This window comes from Podarcis liolepis (genome assembly GCF_965112155.1).
Source record: "Podarcis liolepis genome assembly, chromosome: 5".
In the NCBI taxonomy this organism is placed as follows: domain Eukaryota; kingdom Metazoa; phylum Chordata; class Lepidosauria; order Squamata; family Lacertidae; genus Podarcis; species Podarcis liolepis.
In genome coordinates this window covers 83,584,698-83,606,076 of record NC_139556.1, presented here as the reverse complement: position 1 = coordinate 83,606,076, position 21,379 = coordinate 83,584,698, and the positions used below count along the sequence as shown (strand labels likewise).

At 39.5% G+C, this 21,379-nt stretch overlaps 2 protein-coding genes across 5 annotated transcripts in view; one reads left to right on the top strand and one right to left on the bottom strand.

Annotated features, from left to right (window-relative positions):
• Nucleotides 1–4,854, bottom strand: part of SMC4 (structural maintenance of chromosomes 4) — a 40,308-nt gene extending 35,454 nt beyond the window's left edge. The window contains exons 1-4 of one of the 3 annotated variants that reach the window (XM_083503841.1): nucleotides 4,709–4,854; nucleotides 2,676–2,862; nucleotides 1,530–1,708; nucleotides 782–973 (exon numbers count right to left, since the gene is read on the bottom strand). In XM_083503841.1, the coding sequence (XP_083359967.1) occupies nucleotides 782–973; nucleotides 1,530–1,708; nucleotides 2,676–2,805 (501 nt within the window). In that variant the 5' untranslated portion in view covers nucleotides 2,806–2,862; nucleotides 4,709–4,854. Of the gene's footprint in view, nucleotides 1–781; nucleotides 974–1,529; nucleotides 1,709–2,675; nucleotides 2,896–4,708 lie in introns of all 3 variants that reach the window. The other 2 variants (XM_083503840.1, XM_083503842.1) reach the window with 2 other exon arrangements.
• Nucleotides 4,855–5,011: 157 nt separating this feature from the next.
• Nucleotides 5,012–21,379, top strand: part of IFT80 (intraflagellar transport 80) — a 74,795-nt gene continuing 58,427 nt past the window's right edge. The window contains exons 1-4 of one of the 2 annotated variants that reach the window (XM_083504082.1): nucleotides 5,012–5,715; nucleotides 7,268–7,378; nucleotides 10,884–11,102; nucleotides 19,958–20,068. In XM_083504082.1, the coding sequence (XP_083360208.1) occupies nucleotides 7,339–7,378; nucleotides 10,884–11,102; nucleotides 19,958–20,068 (370 nt within the window). In that variant the 5' untranslated portion in view covers nucleotides 5,012–5,715; nucleotides 7,268–7,338. The remainder of the gene's footprint in view (nucleotides 5,716–7,267; nucleotides 7,379–10,883; nucleotides 11,103–19,957; nucleotides 20,069–21,379) is intronic. The other variant, XM_083504083.1, reaches the window with a different exon arrangement.

The window sequence follows — 21,379 nt, the reverse complement described above, 5'->3', positions numbered from 1 at the left end:
AAATTTGAAAAGCAAGAAAAATGATTTGAATTTAGTTTAACACTAACCCTTGTATAAGGGTCTAGTGACTTCTGTTTCAGTGTATCTGAAGAAGTGTGCATGCACACGAAAGCTTATACCCAGAACAAACTTAGTTGGTTCTCTAAGGTGCTACTGAACAATTTTTTAATTTATTTCCCTTGTGAAAGGGGAAATATAAAAAATTTGCAAATCATGTAATTTTAAACAGATATGTAGTGTCTACAGGTTTGTAATTTATAATAAACCATACCAAAAATTAGTTCAAAAAATTATTTTAAGTCAGTGTATGTTGATATTGGAAGGATGATGACTTTAAGGTGGTCTTTCAGAGCACATTTATAGTTTACATATACACCACACACAACCCTGTAGCTAGCCTGAAACATATAGAACCTTTTCAGTTCTACAGCAGTTCCTGTAATATGCATATCTAGCATAAATATACTTTAAACTGAAACCAGAATAAGCTTTACATTGCCGTAAGTAATATGTGCAGACAAGAATACTTTTGAAGTTAAATATACTTATGAAGCAGAAATGGAACTCCACTGCTGCAGTCCTATGCATACTTATTTGGGACTAAGCCCCAATAAACAGTGGCACCTACTTCTGAGTAAACATGCACAGAATTGGACTTTAAGTATATCAAATACCTTTCAGAACTCTAACACAGAGAACTAGAAAGGCACAATGTTTCAATAAAATGAAATAAGACATTATATGATAAACTTTCCCCAACTTTAACAAAAGTAAAACATACCTTGTCAATGATCTTTTGAAAATGAACTTCTACTGTGCAACTTTGAATATCACTATGCTCATCAGAATTATGGATCAGAACTGAAAGTTTTTTGGATCTTATTTTTTGTGCTCGATAACCAAAAACAAAGAGCATAGAATCGATCACATTAGACTTTCCACTGCCATTTGGTCCAATAATGCAAGAAAAACGCTGCATAATAGAAAAAAGAAAGCACTCCACTTTAATAACCACTAGCAATTATGCTTCTTTGCGTTGTAGACAGTTTAAAATATCATTACACCTAGTGCAGGAAATTGTGAACTACTGGAAAGCTTAGTTTTTACAGCCAACGGTAAAAAGTACAACCTATTCAAAGACACCTCCTATTAGCTCAAATTTCTGAAGTTTTATCCTGTGAACTCTGCAAAATGAGCTGCACTCAGCAAGCAAAATGTTACAAAGAAACATGTTTATAATTAGCTACTTGAAGGGTATCAATATGTTTTCAAATTAACATGGACTCGTATTGTATAAGTGAATTATTGATAATTATTCATAATAGAAAAAGATGCATCCTTTTCTAGCTGCTTGAATTCCACAGAAAGCAAGATCTTGAAAACAGAAGTACAGACAATAGTAATTCACATTCTTTCATTTAAAGCGCCCCCATGTTACTTAGCAATCTGTAATTTTCACTTTACTAAGAGCAGCTAAGTCAAAAGAGAGTCTTGCCTCAACTTAGAAGTCACTTAAAAAAGAAAGATACCTTATGAAACGGTCCTAGAATTTTCTCCCCAGCATAAGATTTGAAGTTCTGGTTTACAATGTGAGTTATCATGAGACGAGGAGCTCCAGCTTCATTGGTCATTGCTGGAGGTGGGGGAGGAGAGATGCTACTCAAAATCTCTTCTAAACTGCGATTGTCAACTACTCCGTCTGAGACTGCTAGAAATTTCCAAACAAAAGCAGAAAGACACGCGAACTTAATGACTACATACACCTACAAATATTTCAACTCTGTAGTAAAAACAGAAGAATCCCCCCTTCCAGTAACACCGTTACTATACAAGAATCAACACATTTCTATCCACAGGCTGAATTACTAGGAAAAGGATCTAGAACGTTGCTTCCATTTACAAGCAAACTTATTCTACCACTAGAACTGTACTTTAAAGCCACAACATTTTCAAAGTAATATGCTGGCACTAAGAGTCTTTCATCCATACAAATCCAAAGAAAACAACTTTTTCTACAGACTTGCATTTTCAGGCATGCTCAGAGCTTACGTACACTGTAAAGGAGGTGGTCTGAGGATCTCTGCACAATGCCCTGCAAGCTGTAATGACAGCAACAGCACTATTCCTCAAAGACAGGAAGTTTGTCACACACAGAAAGCTGGCCACTTAGATTTCAAGAAGACGTAGAACAATTTTTTAACTCATTGAGGCAACGTTTTCTTTGAATAATTTGTTGGTGTCACTTTTCAGTTATTAACCCATTCACCAATAAAATCCTAAATGTCTGATGACCAATGTACTGTATTATGTGGCCTACTGCTTCGTTTCAATGCAGACGTTCTCAGTACAAGATGCAAAGCTCAAACATGTTTAAAATATACACAGTACTTGCCTAAGGACACACAAGATGCAAACAACTACTCTCACACCACCTCAAAATTATATCTGTTTAAATCATTTCTTGCTTTTCTGGCACAATATAAGGAGTACAGGCTAAACACTAGGAATAAGAAGACAGATACTGCCTCTAACACCACATTAACCTGAAACATTTATAACTAATGTGGAAAACATCACAGAGTTAAAGGCAAAATTGGACTTATCCTAGCTTCTAAGCAGGACACCTCCACGGCCAAGTTTATGAGCCAAATATATAAAGATGAAGAGAAACTGACCTTGCTGAGGTACTTCAGGGGTCAGCATATTGGCTTCTTTTTCAGGTTCCCCATCACTGAAGGAGTCATCCAAGGGTTCATTGCCTTTGTGATGGGCTGCTGTAGATATTTTAGCTCTTTTTCTTGGCATGATTTCAGTTGGCTGTTCCGATTCCAAACAACCAAACTACAGAAGCCCTGTTATCATCTTTGTTAATGCAAATGAAAAAATCCCAATGACCTAAATATTACATTAAAAATGATAAAGTTGTGTGTCCAGTGCCTAATATTAATCTAAAATGCGGGTTAATTTTGCAATTTGGCAAGCTATTATGACAAGTATGTAGTACCTCTCCTCCCATTCTCCACTGTAAGTGACAATTTACAACTGTCATATTAACTCAATATATTATAAAGTTAACTAATTCAATAGAAAACAAAAATATTGCCTATTTTATTAACCAGAATTAACAGGTGTAATCTCCTTAAATGCAGAAATCACTTTACAATAAAGAAGTGTAATCTCCAGCCCTTTATTTGAATTATTTTTAAAGGATTCTGTTCAGGTTCAAGACTCAAGAATTAGTCTAGTATTGCTTAAATAATTTAATAGAGTCCTTAACAAGATGTGTTCTCATTCTTTTATTCCAGTGAAGATAACTGTAAAACTTGAAATGAAGACAACCTTTTTTTACTGGTACCTGACTAGAGAGTAATTCAAGAAAGCTCATATTTAAGTATATAACGTAAGGGGGGGACTGAAAGGGGAGATGTTAATTTGCTTCTCATAATCAAGGTTTATTAAAATCATGTTCAAAAGACCTCTTCAAATAACTGACATCAAATAAAAAATCTCAGCCCATGCATATAGGATGTGGACTGTTTTGTATTAATTTTACCCACACCCAATAATTAAATAGGCTTATTAACGTTCTCTTTAAGCCAATAGCATACTCAGGAAAGATACTGTAATAGTTATACTTCACTGACATTTATAGCCTCCAGGAGTCCAAAGGAATCCGACTGAAAGAAGTGACGTTGGCTTTCAAACGTTAATAGGTTTGCAAAGCAACGGCTGTTTTAATTTATGCACGTTATCTCACAAGTATTGTGGGAAATTAAGCGCCCTAATAAATGAATCGGGCTTTTTACCCTTCATAAATCCATCACCTCCTCCCCGCACCCCACCCCTTCGTAGCTTGCTTCCAATCAAGGGGGTCTAATTAGTGGTGCTTTACTAAAAGCACTTACAGACCTACTACTGCCAAATATCACTCATCAGGTCAGGACCGCGAAATGAAAATTAAAAAAAAACTTTGCTGTGAACCGAACGCAGAAGTTTAAAAAATAAATAGTTTGGCATGCATGATCTTTAAGAATGCATTGGAATCATCCAGCCCTCCCTCCCCTTAGACTCCGATGCGTACGTGCCTTTTTACCGAGAGCAACCAGTTGAAGTCAATTTTTTCGCGGGAGGGGGGAAGGGGAAATATCTATTTCACCGCTCCAACGGCTAAGAATTAAATCCTTCAGGCGACTATAAAAATCACGGTGGGGGAAAAGAATCTATTTTTAAAAGAAAAATGTGATTATAAATCGTCTCTGACAGCCTATACCAAAATCAGCAAAAAAATAAAAAAAAATTAAAAAATGTGCAAGGAGCGAGTGGAAGGAGACTAACTTGCTTTTACCGATAGCAACGGAAATCGCCAGCAAATATAGCTTTTCTCCCCACCCCCACGGAGGCGGGTAGGGGGAAAAGCGGGGGAGAAGGAAAAAGCGGCCGGTTTGGGGAGGGGAGGGGGAGAGAGAAGGCTGCCGCCTTTTTCCTCATAGAATAGTTTGTGGGAGTTTTATTTTTAATATTGAAGGGAAAATTTTTTTTTTTAAAGCGAACAAGTTTCCCAAGTACCAGTAAGCACCAGCCAAGTCCATGAACCTTACTGGAAGTTTCACCCTCCATTCTAACCGCAGGGAGGGAAGCTTCTTAAAACTCTCTTCCCCCAAAAACCTAAAAGAAAGAACAGTTCTTCCCCCAAAAAAGGTCTTCTTACCAAGCAGAGTCAGAGTACTTCGTCCCCATCCACGGCCCAGAACAGGCAACCTGGAGCGAGGGCCGACGGCGCTCCCAACGTAGCAGCGGCGCGAGCTGCAGAAAGCTCCCTTTTCCTGCCTGCAGCCTTGGCGGCTTCTACACTCGAAAATGGCGCCCAAACGGCAAACTCGTAACGAAATTCGTTAGAAACGCGCAAAGCACGCTGGGGAATGAAAAAAGGGGCCGGCTTCCCACAGGTTTGAAAGGAGGGGAAAAAAACGAAGAGAGGAAAAAGGAGGGGGGGGAAACCCTCTCGCGCCGCCATCTTGTTTTCCGTTAGTTAGCGGAAAGGGGGGGTTGAATGTTGTCACGTCATGCTTTCCTCAGCATTCCCCCCCTCAAAAAAAAATAAAGAAGTATATACAGTATACCGTATATGTGTGCGTGCGTATAGAATGCTTTTGAACATAGGATTAAAATATAAAATATCCAAATGTAACGAAAAGGGGAAAGGAGCCGAGCCCCTCCCGCGGATAATCGGACAGGCGGAATCGGTCACCTAGCAACAAGATCCAATAGAACATTCAGTAACAGCGGAGAAATAACGAGAAACTGATTTTTATACGTATACGTATATAGATATAGCTATATTAAAATATTGATACATTTAATACAAATTTGACAGGTCAGCCCCCTGACGTCACGGCTGGCGTCACACGCTCTGGGAGGGTCTGAGGTGGGAAGGGGAGTGTAACGAAACCTCGCGGGCGGGGGGTGGGGGGGAGTGAAAAATCTCGCGGGAAGTCGCTATAGAGACCGAACGGCTTCCCGCTCACGGTTGGCATCAACAGCGCTGAGGAGGGAGGGAGTGCTTTTGGCCAGAAAGGCGAACTTCTGAGGGCTCTTGGAGCGGGAATACCTGACTGGCAAGCGGGCGCGGAGACAAGGAGCAGAGGCCTCAGCGCTCCGAGTTCCTCTCAGAGGTACGCGCGCTGTGCGCTTGGACTAGGTGCTCACCTTGCACAGGTAAAAAAGGAAGGAGCAGGTGTGAGGCGGGCGAGCGAGGGAATGGGAAATGGTCAGGTCCGGAGAACTCAGCAAGTGACTGGCCGCCGAAACCTCCGGGGTCTTTAGTATGCGCAGGTTTTGCAAAAATGTGTTATAGCCAGGTACGCAACGGTGCCTTTCTTTCTCGTATTACTTTCCAGGCTCCAATGTTGCAGTCCTCTCGCTTTCTTGGAGGTGACCCCACTGAAGCTCTCGGGAGTTATTAACCCGGGGATAGAAAGCAACAGTGGACTTTACAGGGAGGGGGGCGGTGAAGGGAGGCCTGCCTACAAGCCTGACATGCAGCTTTCCCCTTCATTTTAATCCCGTTTTACTGGGAGCTGCTTTCAAAGCCCTGAAAATAAAAGGGGTTCGGAAGATGCTGCTGCTGCTGCTGTTGCTGTTGTACAGATGTAGCCTTTGAAACAAAATCTTCTGGTTCCCATACTGCAGTGATTGATTGATTGATTGATTGATTGCAGAGGTTACGTTGTCGATGAAATGGTCCTAGAATCATAGGCAAAGCCATCTTTACGCATGGCCATTTCTGCTCATATGTGGAGCATCAGTAAGAGAAAGTAAAGTATTTCATAGAAGCCAATGGAAGATGTTAATTAAAACAGGTTGTCCCCCTGTTTCAGCACATGCTTTTTTCAGCACATGCTTTTTTAGAAAAAAGGAATGAGGATTTTATTCTACATTGGTGCTTTGTGATTATGGAAGGTACTTTTAGGTTATTTCTGCACTAAAAATGTCACAAAAGAACTGTTTTCCCCATTCTTTTCAAATCCCCAAGGGAAAAAAAATCCATGTATTCATTATAATTTGAAACCTATATTTCACTCTGAGGCTACAATTCATTGCACACTTATATCAGAGTAAGCCACATTAAAGTCAATAGGCCTTATTTCTAAGTAAACAAGCATTGGATTGTGTTGCCTAGGTGTTACTTTGTCTGGTCAGTTAATATCAGTTAAAACTTTGCCAATGATTGAGAACAAAATCAGTAACAATAAAGCACAATAGGCTCAAAACAAATATTGTGTAGTCAACTGCCAGGAACCAAAAGACTGCAAATCATTGCAAGGCCTGCTTCTGTTGCTAAATCCTTGCATAGTAACTCCTTGGTGGGTTGTAGTATCTATGTTGCTGGAATCCCAAGAGGTTAGAGGGCATATGTTGTGCATAATGGCATATTCTCTTGTGAATAAGAAAGTGTCCATTAATTTACATTAATGGGAGTTATGGCAATTGAAGAAGTTCTCTAAAGTCCATTATTTCTGCAGAACCTTTTGTAAACATTTTTTCTTCCAACAGTTGTTTGTAACTTGGCATTTTATTGCCAGGAATGGGTCCAGAGCTTTCCCAAAGTATCTGACTATATTGAAAAGTTAATACAAACACTTCCTCATCTTTATGCATAAATCTGTAGCACATTGCATTACCACTTTGGGCCAGAGAAGGTAATGATTGATTAAAATGTGAGTATTAATATTTTAGTACAGGTTACTTTTTTGTATGTGTTTTACAGGTATTAACTGTGCAACCAAGAAGATTTTTTCTATCAATGTAGCAACTGGATGATCAAAAAGAGAAATCATAATGAGATTAAAGACATCTCTGTTGAAGGAACCAAAACATATCCTTTGTTCATCTCAAACCTATGTCATAGGCATAGCTGACAATGTTCTGATATTTCTCAGTGCTTGTAACAATGTGGTTTTTTTAAAAATCACAAATGTATCAAAATAAAATTTTGTATCTCTCAGAGCTCAAACCCTGTAAGAAAGACACAAAATTTTTGACAATACACTTTGTCCTACAATGGTCCAGTTTACATATTGTGGTAAACTGCATTTGATCCCTTAGTGTGAATGCGAGCAACAAACCACAATCCCTGGCTTAGTGTTATGTCTAAACCTGGTATCAGTGTGATTTGTTTATAATAATATAATAATTTATTATGTATACCCCGCCCATCTGGCTGGGTTTTCCTAGCCACTCTGGGCCTTAAAAGTTTCCCTAAACAAGGCTGCCTTCAGATGTCTTCTAAAAGTCTGGTACTTGTTTTTCTCTTTGACATCTGCTGGGAGGGCGTTCCACAGGGCAGGTGCCACCACTGAGAAGGCCCTCTGCCTGGTTCCCTGTAACATGGCTTCTCGCAGCGAGGGAACCGCCAGAGGGCCCTTGGCACTAGACCTCAGTGTCCAGACAGAACGATGGGGGTGGAGACGCTCCTTCAGGTATACTGGACCAAGGCCGTTTAGGGCTTTAAAGGTCAGCACCAACACTTTGAATTGTGCTCAGAAACATACTGGGAGCCATTGTAGGTCTTTCAAGACTGGTGTTATGTGGTCTCGGCGGCCGCTCCCAGTCACCAGTCTACCTGCCGCATTCTGGATTAGTTTTTGGGTCACCTTCAAAGGTAGCCCCACATAGAGCACATTTCAGTAGTCCAAGCAAGAGATAACCAGAGCATGCACCACTCTGGCGAGACAGTCCACGGGCAGGTAGGTTCTCAGCCTGCATACCAGATGGAGCTGGTAGATAGCTGCTCTGGACACAGAATTGACCTGTGCCTTCATGGACTGCTGTGAGTCTAAAATGATTCCCAGGCTGCGCACCTAGTCCTTCAGGGGCACAGTTACCCCATTCAGGACCAGGGAGTCCCCCACACCTGCCTGCCTCCTGTCCCCCCAAAACAGTACTTCTGTCTTGTCAGGATTCAATTTCGATCTGTTAGCCGCCATCCAACCTCCAACCGCCTCAAGACACTCACACAGGACCTTCACCGACTTCACGTTAGTTCCAAACTAACAGTGATGGTCAGCCAAGGGTTGTAAGGAAAGCAAACTATGATACCTGATTCAGATAACACTCGGCTAGGCAACACTGTGTTGCTCTTGCTTGTCCTAGGAGAAGAGTTAAACAGGGTTTGCACATTCTCAAAAACCCATTAACTGTTATTTACTGTGACATGAAAACCAGTCCAGTTTCAGGCAGTAACATCAGACCTACTGTTTTTCAGCAAATGGATATTGATATTGTTGTGCAGCCAGGGAAGATAGAAGACTTATCATTGAACCGCATCTTAAGGGCTGTTAGAATAATCCCATCTGTGTAAGAGAATTTAAAAAATAAATAAATCAGGAACTGTGGCACCCCACTTGTAAAATACAAATTACTATTAACATGTTCACAACTAAAGTGAATGCTCTCAAATGGTCAGTCTAATCTTCTTGTTGCCTTCCCAGATGCATCTGGTTGGCCACTTTGTGAAACAGGATGGTTGACTAGATAGGGTTTTGGTCTTATCCAACAGAACTCTTACATTCCCTGAGAAAATAGCACAGTTTTTGAGGAGGGGCAATAATCCTTCTGCCCATGTATTTGCTTCTGCTTGAGTTAGGAAAATTATGCAAAGTTTAACAGCATCTGTTGCATTGAAGTGTGGAAGAAAAGGAAGTGCCCATATAGAATCTAGTTCCTGTTCATGCACTGATGTTATCATGGAACTTTTAAATCTGTGAGGAAAAGTCACTAATGCTCAGACATGCAAAAGGTTATTGGTGGATAAGTTATTGTAAACAGTTTCAGTGCTAGCTATTTGATTTTACTTCTGTATCCCCATATTCAGATTCCTTGTACTACACATATGATCAATGCAGCACAAGAGTGGCACACCATTGGCTCACAAAGCACAGAAAGCTTTGCACTAGACATCAAAGGTTGAATTAAAATATATTTTAAGCCTCCAAACCACCCAGAACATACAATGGGCTCACATATTTACTGCTCTCTTTTCTGGTTAATTAGTACAGTGGTACCTCGGGTTACAGACGCTTCAGGTTACGCAATTTCGGGTTGCACGCCAAACCCAGAAGTACCGGAATGGGTTACTTCCAGTTTTCGGCGCATGCACAGAAGCACTAAATGGTGCTTGGCGCATGCACAGAAGCGCCAAATTGCAACCCATGCGTGCGCAGACACGGCGCTGCTGGTTGCGAACGTGCCTCCCGCACGGATCACGTTCACAACCTGAGGTTCCACTGTATACTACTTTATGTAAACTATTTAATTCCTTTTTTAATTAAGCAGTCTATAAATCTTGTAAAATAAAAAATATTGTTTGTTGTGTCTTGAGTTGGGCAAACCAATAAGCACTAAATTGGATTACCTAAAAAACATAGTTTCAAATAATGGTTTGCATGTAATTCCTGGTTAGTGCTAATCATAATGGGCCTTTTCAAACTAAGGGAAAACAGAGGAAAGCGGCAGCGGGAGGCCCCATTAGCTAAAGTGGTACCTCAGGTTAAGAACAGTTTCAGGTTAAGAATGGACCTCCGGAACTAATTAAGTTCGTAACCAGAGGTACCACTGTATTTCTAAGTCCTAAGAGCCAGCATCATATTTTTAAGCCAGCTTTATATGGACCACAAAGATATTCCAGGTTTCTTAGTGCTTAGACAACCAGCAGATGCAACTTTTCTAGTCCTTTATGAACTTCGTCCAGTTGTTGTTTTTTAAGAGCACTTGTAAAGAAGGTCAAAATCTATCCCTTTGCATATTTCATACCTGAAAGTCTTGGACGGGTGTATTAAGGCCAGGTACACCTCTCCTATTGCTATTAGCATACTATCCTTCCTTTTTAGGAAGATTTTCTGTAGGAGATGTTAAAGCTTGGTGCTCAAAAAGCCTTTATCATTTTCATGATTTGTATAAGTCTAATAGTATAATAACTAAAGAGGCCTTGCAAAACCAGTTAAACCTATAAGTGCACACTATAGACCAGTGTTTCTCAAACTGCTGCTGCTAGCTGGAGATGATGGGAGTTGTAGTCCAACAACAGCTGGAGACCCAATTTTCAGAAACACTGCTATAGACGTTTTGAGTTCTCCCTTCATCTCAAAGCCCTTTAAAGAAAAATACTGTAAAGAAAATATAAGTAAGAAATAAAGTATTATCGGTATGTATAATTGTTGAGCTCTCTTTACCAACCCCTTGCATCTTTTTTGTTTAAAACTTTTTACAGTAATTCATGTTTTCAAAAAAGTTTAAAGAAGAAAAAATGATATATGTCTTTGCCAATATGTACGAAGATTTAACTGTACCAATATTCTTAAATTCCTTAATTCTGTTAAAACATAAGGAATTGGTTAGTTGTGTAGGCTGGACAACAGCAGACGATCTTTATTCATGCAGTGATGATCACCAAATTATTAAATGGAACTTGTTAAATGGTGAGACAACACAAGTAGCGAAGCTTCCTGATGATATCTATCCCATCGATCTTCACTGGTTTCCTAAAAGTTTTGGTGGAAAGAGACAAACTCACGCTGAGAACTTTGTACTTACAAGTTCTGATGGTAAGTCATCATGGAGATGTATATAGCTTATTTTAGAGTACAATGCTTTTGAAAGTATTTCATTTTGTCAGTATGCAAAGTTGTAGTCAAATGAGTTAGAGCAGTTCCTTTGAAATTAATGAGCCTAAATTAGTAATGTCCAGTCATCTAAATGTCATTTAAATGGCACTGCTCTTGAGTCTACAGTTTCTGCTGAGATTATCATGCAATATGATGCACCATCTTTAATCACTAACTTTATGACTCCTTTCAAGTGTCACCTTCTCTGATCCTTGATTTTGTACAAATTTACAGTATTTTGTACTCTGGGTGCATGCTTTCCCTTGCATTGAAACATTGGGCTCTAACTTTATGCTGTAAATACACTGGCCAGACATAAGCATGTATTTGGGATGATTTGTTTTCACTCTAGAGGAAAACAGTAGTTTAATTACAATAGCAGTTGAAAGAACATATCAAAGTGTTGGGATGTTGCAAGCAATTCAAGTAAGAATGCTACAGCTTTGTAACTGGGGTATCTTTTAAGAACAAAATCTTATCTGGTCCAATCCAGAAATTGCTTTGAGCACACCATAGGTGTAGGTCAGCAGTAGCATGGATGTGGGGAAAAGGGTAAATTTAGATCTACATGCAGAGTAGCTCTGGTAAGTTGAATCAGCTCTGCCTAGATGCACATACATACTATGTTACATGCAATCCCTGTTGTCCTGGTGTGGTTTGTATTAAATGGTTCCTTTCCACTTGCTTTTAGTGCAAATAAGAATAATTGCAAACATGAGCTATATTGAATACTGCACACAGTTTTCCTTGTGACACTCATGGACAACTGTCTCTATCAGAGACTTTGATGTCAAGACTAGTAGAAGAGATTTTTTTCTTCTGGTATCTATTCTAACTGTAAATCAGGTATCTGTCTTGATAAGCAATTTATTTTATTTACGTATAGTACTGAGTTGCCTTTTGGCCCCAAAGAACCCCTGAGACTATCCACAATTTGAAAAAAAGTTAGCTTCAAAACTTTGAAACAATACCATGGCAGATTAGTATGATTTAAATTTTTTAAAATGTGGAAGTAATTTCACTTAAAACCAGTGTCATGCAGAGCAAAAAATCCCATAGACAATGTACTACCATAGCTACAGCCCTGTCCTGTGTTTCCACCAATCTAGCTTTCTTGTTGGTACAACAAATAGTGAAGCCGCCAAAGGTGATCTTAAATTAAAGGTAGGTGGCCTTTCAAATACTCTGGCAACAAACCATTTAGGTCTTTAGAGTTAAGAACCAGCACCTTGAATGGTGCCCAGAAACAAATTGTAAACCAGTGCAGTTGTTACAAAACCTAGTGTAATATGGTCAACAAACTGCATGCCAGAAAGCAATCTGGCTTTCTTTTTGGAACATGCTTTGCGGTCGCCCCACATAGTGTGTTGTACTAGAACATAGCTTATTTTGTACCCCCAACTTCAGTTTAATTTCCTTCTTTCACTTTGCATTAATGTAACTGATTAGTTTGACACTTTAATCCAATTAATCCATATTTGTTTACTTTTTCCTCAAAGGGATCTTTTCTAAGGAGAAAGCATTTATAGTCAGCAAACCTATTAGCAATTTTTTCTTGATTTTGCATCCATTTTGACATTAATAAGACTGCCAAATGGGTAATTCAGAAGAGTTGTATCCAACTAACTTATACTCAGTATAGATCCATTGAAATCAATGCACAATGCCCAGTTCATTGAGTTCAATAGGTCTACTTTGACCATAAGCTGGATACAACCCTTGGAAAATAAGCAATAATTTTCTATCTGTAGGCTTTGGAGAAGTGCACAACAGCAAGCTACTTTTGCATAGTAGAAAAAGTGAATGCTTTAAGACATTTGGCTGAAAATGGACATAATGACAGCAGACCAGCTGCTTGATACCTGCCGCTGTTGTGTTGGCATCCATCTGTCTTGGGGGTGAAGTCAAATTGCTGTGTTAGCAGTACCGAAGTGACTTCTCTGGGACGCAAGCCTGGACAGTGTTTATGGAAATCCTGGGCAGCCCAGACAAGAAGACCCTCCTCTTGGCCTTGCTGATATGGTCCAAGGGAAAGCAGAGCAATCTGTTTGGAACCAACTTGGCTGCTGTAGTTGCCATCTAACTGTCTTAGGGACTCCACTCTGGATATGTGTAGAGTTTACTCTTTAGCCCTTTCTTTAGAATCGAGAGTTTTCCTTCTCCTAGATGGGCTACCATCCCAGGCTCATGAGCCCCATCTGCCCCTCACTTCCCCCTACGGCATGTGCAGAAACCGCCTTCTTGACCATTGGACTTACTATTGGTCACATCCTCTCAATCCAGAGCCTGTCTTCACATGTTTTACCCTAATGATATTTCTCCTCAAGGGTCTCCAAAGCTAGCAGGAAGCACCCCAAGAGAGAGATCAAATGTGCAGGTATGTTGGAGGTCCAGCTGTTCCCTCCCACTGACATACGTTGTACTTATGTCATCTGCCCGCCCATACTTTATAGTGCATTAAAAAATTGGGCCCTGCACTGTCTCATATCTCATTGCACCATAATAATAATAATAATAATAATAATAATAATAATAATAATAATACCACCCGACCCATCTGGCTGGGTTTCCCCAGCCATTCTGGGTGGCTTACAGAATATATCAAACATAATAAAGCATCAAACATTAAAAACTTCCCTATACAGGAGTGTCTTCAGGTGTCTGATAGTTGTTTATTTCCTTTACATCTGAAGGGAGAGTGTTCATAGGGACGGCGTCACTACTGAGAAAGCCCTCTGCCTGGTTCCCTGTAACTTTGCTTCTCACAGTGAGGGAACCACCAGAAGACCCTCTGAGGAGGACCTCAGTGTCTGGGCTGAGGCCAATGAAGATCCTTTAGAACCAGTGTTATATGGTCCCAGTGGCCACTCCCGGTCACCAGTCTAGCTGCCGCATTCTGAATTAGTTGTTGTTTCTGAGTCACCTTCAAAGGCAGCCCCACACAGAGCACATTGCAGTAGTCCAAGTGGGAGACAGTCTGCAGGCAGGTATGGTCTCAGCCGGCATACCAGTTGGAGCTGGTAGACAGCTGCCCTGGACATAGAATTGACCTGCACCTCCATAGACAGCTGAGAGTCCAAAATGACTCCCGGGTTGCACACCTGGTTGTTCAGCGGCACAGTTACCCCATTCAGGACCAGGGCGTCCACCACACCTGCCCGCCCCAAACCAGTACTTCTATCTTGTCAGGATTCAACCTCAATCTGTAAGCTGCCATCCGTCCTCCATCTGCCTCTAGATGGAGGACCTTCACTGCCTTCACTGGTTCTGATGTAAATGAGAGGTAGAGGATGCATTCATGTGGACATTTATTGAAGTAAATTGACTTATTTCCAAGCAAACAATGGAGGTTGTTGTTTATGGCAAATGACAACAAGTTTTTACCTATTGTAAGTAGCTGTATATGTTTGTGTATACTTTAAAATAGAATGTATTGTACATACATTAATCTGTTTGATATAATTATGGCTGAAGATTTAAAAATGTACACTTATAGTATTTTTAAAAAATCCCTGACACAATATCAAAGGCATAAGGGGGAAATGTACTCAACTTGCAAAACTCAAAAGATAAAACATCTCTTTAAAACCAAATAGTTTTATTTTGTTATCCTAACACACACACACCCATATTTAGACAGCAAATGAACAAGCTACCATTGTTGTCATCCTGAGCCCTAAGTTGTTTTAAGTTATTACACTGACAGGACTGGGCTTTTTTCATGTTCTTTTGCATCTACAACATGAAGATTGATAAAGACATTTTTAAAGAAACATATTATGTCCACTGAAAAGAGAACAATGCAACTGTTATGTATATATAGACATTATAGTCCACTAATGTGTTTCTCAGAGCATTCCTATGCCATCAATCAAAATCCTACAAATTGGTTCTGTATGAATGTAACCAAGAGAATCCCTCTTACATGATAGTACACCAATTTTAATCTTATTTATGGTATTAATATTGCAAACCAGAATTCCCCTGAGTTCCCTGTGTTTTATGAATGCATCTTAGATTTTTTAATAGCAGTGTAAAAAGTAGAAAGTGCCCACTGAGACCTTTATTTTACCACATATGTAATAGAGGGACCATTATGTCTTGAAGTATATCTAGCTAGACAGCTGCTATAATTCATAGATTAACAGGAGTAACACATCTTCTGAAAAACAAAGCTGTAGTATAGAATTCCTAGATTTGCTGAGTTAATCATTTGTGATTGTCACATTTAAGACCAACCACACTGGTAGCCTATACATGATATAGGATTTCATAGAAAGGCTTTTATGGTGCTTGGCACCATAACAGCCCAATATCTCACATATGTGAACTGTTCTTGGAAAACATTGCTACAAAATGGGAAATATCCATATTTATTTTGTATCCCATTATATTTTGAGGAGACAGGTGATAAAATAACAAGCATAAAAATGTAAACACAAAACAAAACAAAGTGAGGATCTTCACTTTATCCCGCTCTATCTCAGAGGCTCAGTGTGGGTTACATTTTCCCTCTGGTTTTTCATTAAAGAGAAAAAAAGCTGTTTCCTTGCTGAAATGTTTACAGTTGCCCAGCTCCCACATAATGTTAAGCCAAACCGTGACTTACTACAAACGTGGGGTTCCAAAGAGGAGATTGTAGCACTTTGCTCCTCCCTGGGTGTTTTCTGCTACACTGAGCTGTGGTTTGGCTTATTGTCCAGACCCGAGCTTGTAGTTTAGCTCTCTCCAGACAAACCACAAGCTGGAACCAAGGTTTATCCTATGGTTTACAACTTGTGGATTGTCTGGGAGAGATAAACCCTGAGCCCTGCTTCAGACAGTTAGCTGAGCCAAACTGCAGTTTAACTCAAGCACAGAGCAGTAGCAAAAGAAAAATGGGAGGAGCAAAGTAGCCACAATCTCCTCTCTTGCAGTCCATGTGTTTGCTCATTTGCAGTAAGCCATAGTCAGCATTACATGGGAGTTTCATTATCATTTATAAGATAAGAATATGGTAAACATGAAAACAAATACCTAATGGGCTGCTTCAAAGTAGATTTGGCTCATGATGCTTCTCTACAACTAACTTCACATACAGAGGGCACTCGTCAGTGCAAAGATTTCCACTTGCACAATGGGACTTGCTCTCCTCTCACCACATGCCCAAATATGTAGGGTTGTAATAACCTGTAGAGCAGATTTAGGACAAAGGAGATAGGGAGAATGCTGCATTGCACAATCAGAAATCCTTGTACTGATTGAAGGATTGCCTTAGTGCTATGTTGGGTGTCTGGGAAAGCATATACAAATGGCTCAATGCAAGTTACTGAAACACTTTTACGTACTTGGCACTATTTTCACGAGGAGGAGGAGAAGGAGGACTCATTAGCATTAGTTCTCTGACATATGCTAGTATTCGTTTCTTAAGGGGGTATGAGAGAATAGTAATAATTTCCCCTTCTACACAAAAAGTCCAAAAGGTTTTCTCCAGTTTTTATTATCAAAAGTCACTCAGGTTTCTTAATGGGACTTTAGGTTTGTGGTCCAGACCATTCCCTAATTTTGTCAGAGTCACTGCCCATTGACAAAACACTAGTTGTGACAATAAAGGAACAAGGTTCCAAGATTTGACGCATGCAAGATTGTACTGAGTAAGGTTAAACCAAAATCAAAAGAAATACTCTTAAATCTTTATGGATTACAATAAAAGTTCCCTTTTTACTCTGCCAACTAGCAACTAGTCTTAGTTCATAACATTCAGAATCTAAAATTAGTATTTATACATAAGCATTGGCAAATCATTTTTGCAATGGGAGTGTGTGAGACCTGAACTTTGAATGCCCCCCTGATGATTGTGCCTCCTTGTGTATGCCTGTAAGATGAGCCAGAATAGCAGATTTTCCATTTTAATATGTTCCCAGATCTTTTTTTTCAAAGTCAACACTGCTGTTGGCATCATTCCATGAAGGGGGTTCAGTGACACATAGGTGAGGTAGTGAAAATGAAAAGCCCTTTTAAACAGGCTATTATAAATATGGGATAGTCCTGAAGCTTTCTCTCTTTTGCTCCTCCATAAGGGTGCAAACTGGATCCCAGGTAAGGTGGGCTCAGTGCTTCTCTACAATGCCAGCAGCATATTCAAGGATACTTGAGCAGTGTAGTTTTTTAAAATGTCATTGTGCTCCTTTTAGCTGGTTCAGCAACTCTCAATAGCTATATTTTGAGCAGCAGATGTTGTCCACCATTTTATATGAAAGAATCTTCTACCACTCAACCAAATTGCTATGAAAACCCCTTTGGTTAGTTTATAAGAATGCCCGTAGAACTTGGAATTCAGATTCAAAAATCCCAGGAGCTAAGCCAAAGGTAGTCAGAAGGGTCATGATGCCCTTATTACACAGGACTACTGTGCCCTCAAAGGGAACTGCTGCCAACAAGAAATGCCTGATAGGCTGGATTATAAGAACTGACATTCATAACAGGTATCTGCTAGCATCTTTATAATTCTTCAGCTTTGTAAAATTCTGTTTAGAACTATGGTCTCTATCTAGAATCCAGCACTTACATATTCTAGTACATATAACACCATACGTTAAAAACCGAGCTTCAGTTATCTGCTATACACAATAACCTTTCTCCTTTTTGTTTATAGCATGTTTTCTTCCTGATTAATAACTTTTACTTTGTTTAGTTTGTATGTAAAGATCTATTTGGTGGAATTACAATCTGCCTTCCCATATGAAATATATTTATGTTACCACTTTAATTATTCATCTAATACAATCTGTAATGGTTCCTTAAAAATTATGTTGGCTCTTTTTCTACTAGTTTTCGTTATACTGATGACTAATCATTAAAATCAGAGCAGAATATTTAAGAGGTCTGTGGTAGCAAATGAATATAACAGACATGGTTCTGTACATGTTGTACTTGAATAGGCCTCTAATCTCTTATTTGAATGCCTTCCAGAACTGCAAAACAGCTTCAACTTTGAGAACAGTTTATGGTTTCATTAAATAATAAAAACAGGAAGAAAGGAGCAGTATTTTATAAAACTGAGAATTAATGTAAGGCTGAAACTGAGTCCCTTCACATTCTGTTCCAAACTATATTATGAATAAAGCATATGGTCAAAGCTTTCACTTTTCTATGCAGCCTATAACAGTAAAGTTTTTCAAAAAATCTTGATATGTCCACTCATGCCAACAGACACCAAATGAGTTTTTGAGCATCTGATTTTATTTTATTTTAAAATTGTCTTCATGGCCAGTGTCACCCATCAAGTGACTCCTAAACTGTATGAGGCTGCAAGATAACTCTCTGCTTATGATCTCTTCGCTGACAGTGGATTTGTGAGAAGATCAGTTAGCTGTCTTTCACAGTTTGAATGTGTCTGCTCTGAATCCATCTTTTCAGTCTTGGTCATTTGCCCAACATGTTTTTACCTTCAAATCTTAAGGCACTGTTCCATAATAGAATGCTGTAACTTCAGTCTTTCTGGTTCACGATAGAAAGTTTTACTTGTACGAACATTTTCCACCAGTATAGATTTCTGTATCTGATATTTGCCACAACCAACAATTAATGAATTGACCATCTTATCTCTATCCCTACTCTACTGGAATTCAGAATGACTATAAGATGTCATTCAAATGTGCCACAACTAATCTTTCTCTAGATCTGGCTTCCACAACCTGATACCCTATATGTTTTGGACTATAATTCCCATCATCTGGGACTGTAGACCATGGTGGCTGGGACTGATGAAAGTTGTAGTCCAAAACATCTGATGGGAGACAGATTGGAGAAAGCTGCTATAGATGTAGGTGGTGGTGATGATGATGATGATGATGATGATGATGTTAGCATGTGAGCATATTTCATCTTTAGTTTGGCTGAAAAGTGCTACTCTCAGTGGGAGATGAGAGGTTTTCCCAGAAACTCACATATCACAATGAGGTGGAAGCTTTGGTGTGGCTGCATTTTGAGCGGGTAAACCCTGCCCCCAAGCCTCCCCCCGATTGGATGGCTGCCAGGAGGTGCGGCGCAGGGACAGCAAAGCAGGGGGCATTACGCCCCCTGCTAAACGTGGGAAATGGCTCCTGCTCACAACTCCTCCCCTCTGGGAGGAGGAGAGGCTTTATTGATGAGAGGTGATCTGTTCTTTAGCTTGAGGGGCAAGACTGTCCAGCAAAACTGGGAGTGAGTGCCATGACATCTCAGATGGTAGCTGTGACCTGATCAATTTGATCAGGGAGAGGCCAGCACTGCAGGATTTTCTTAAAACAACTAATTTTTTAATTTTTTAAAAATACTTTCTTGTTAGGATCGAATTCTCACAGGCCTATCATTGCATTCAGGATTATATCTGCTTTTGCAAAACTAAGAAAAATTAGCCTATAGAAGGATGAAGAAATAATGGGGAAAGGGTTCCTTGAAGTTGGGTAATGTATAGGAAGATACATAACTATTTACCAATATAGAGGTCCTAATCCAGCTAAAGTTAACTGTTGTTAGTGGGACTTAAGTTGTTGTCCCATTGACTTCAATGAGATGTAAATTTCTGATTCTAGAATAAGTTTTCACTTCTGGTATATATGAGATTATAGGAGGGGTTATTAACTGAAGAATTTGCTTATTGGTTGGGCTATGGGATGATCACTAATTGGCTAGTGAAGGAATTAGAAAAAGGTTTGGAAGAATCAAGTGACATTTGTCAGATAATTCTTTATTTTAACCAATGTCACAACTCTATGATAATAACCTTCTTGTATATATTTGATTTCTAACATTACAACATCAAATTTGTGTAGGCAAGTTCCATTTGATTTCCAAGACTGGAAGAGTTGAAAAAAGTGTAGAAGCCCACTGTGGAGCTGTACTTGCAGGGAAATGGAATTATGAGGGAACAGCACTTGTTACAGGTAAGAGGATTTTTTTTTTTTTTGTAAAAATGTGATGAAGGAGAACTGTCTTCAAAGTATGTCTTAAAAAGTGAAGTATAACATTCATAGAAAAGAACATGTACTTTCCTGAAATGAGTGACAAAATTAACATGACTGAAAACATACTAGATGTTGTACTGAATATTGAGAGGGGTTAGATTGAGATTTTCTCTTATTGAACACAAGAAGATTAAAGCATTTCTAGATCAGACCAAATGACCATCTTGTTCAGCATCCTGGTCTCACAGTGGCCAACCAAATGACTATAGAAAGCCAGCAAGCACAACATCACTCTCCCCACTTTAGATTCCTAGCAACTGTTATTCAGAGGCACATTGTCCTCTCCATCCACAGTCCTAGGATTGCAAAAGTAATAAATGATTGTTAATCAATATCTCCTGGCCAAGGGTCAGTACCCACTGTTCAACTAGCCAAAGGCTGCATCACATGTGAATAGTTTCAACTCCTATAAAGTTCAATAAGTTGTTAAGCAACCTTTTGAAGCAACACCATGATAAATGCACAGCAACTGCTTGTCATTTAATTCGTATGTTTATATAAGTGAAAATAAGGCAGAGTTAGGAGTAAGGAAAGAGATAGTCAAGTTTGCTGATACTAAATTGTTGAGGCTGGTAAAAATAGTAAGTAGCTATAGGGCTGGCCCAAGCATACCAACAACAGAAGCAGTTGCACAGAGTGACAAAATTCCAGGATCATTTACTTTTGTATTGTATCCCACCTTTCTCCCAGTGCAGGACTCAAGGCAGCTCGCAGCATGAATTAAAATAGATACAACTAAAAACACAATAAATATATGTATCAAAAAAAACCAAATATGTTACCCTATTAAAAATAAAACCAAAAACAATTAAACACATGTGAAAGCACACACATAAAAGGACACCTGCTGTTCGAAGACCCTGTCACAATGCAACACACAGAACACAATAATCTCTGCTTGCTAGTGAAAGCAAAGAGGGGGCCACCCCACACTCCTGTGGAAAGGAGATGCACCATAACTGTGCAAAGAGGAAGGCACATATCAACAGTTTAGGAGCTTATTTTTGGGGTGTTATCTCCTACTCTTTGACATTGGAATGGGAGGTTGTAGACTCTCCTTCCTTGGAGGTTTTAAGCAGAGGTTGGATGGCCATCTGTCTTGGATGCTTTAGTTGAGATTCCTGCATTGCAGACCCTTCATAGGATGTTATATTTGCAAATGGTTAACATTTACATGTTTGGCTTTAATCACTTCTGAATGCTTGCAAATAGGTGCAATAAAGATTCTAA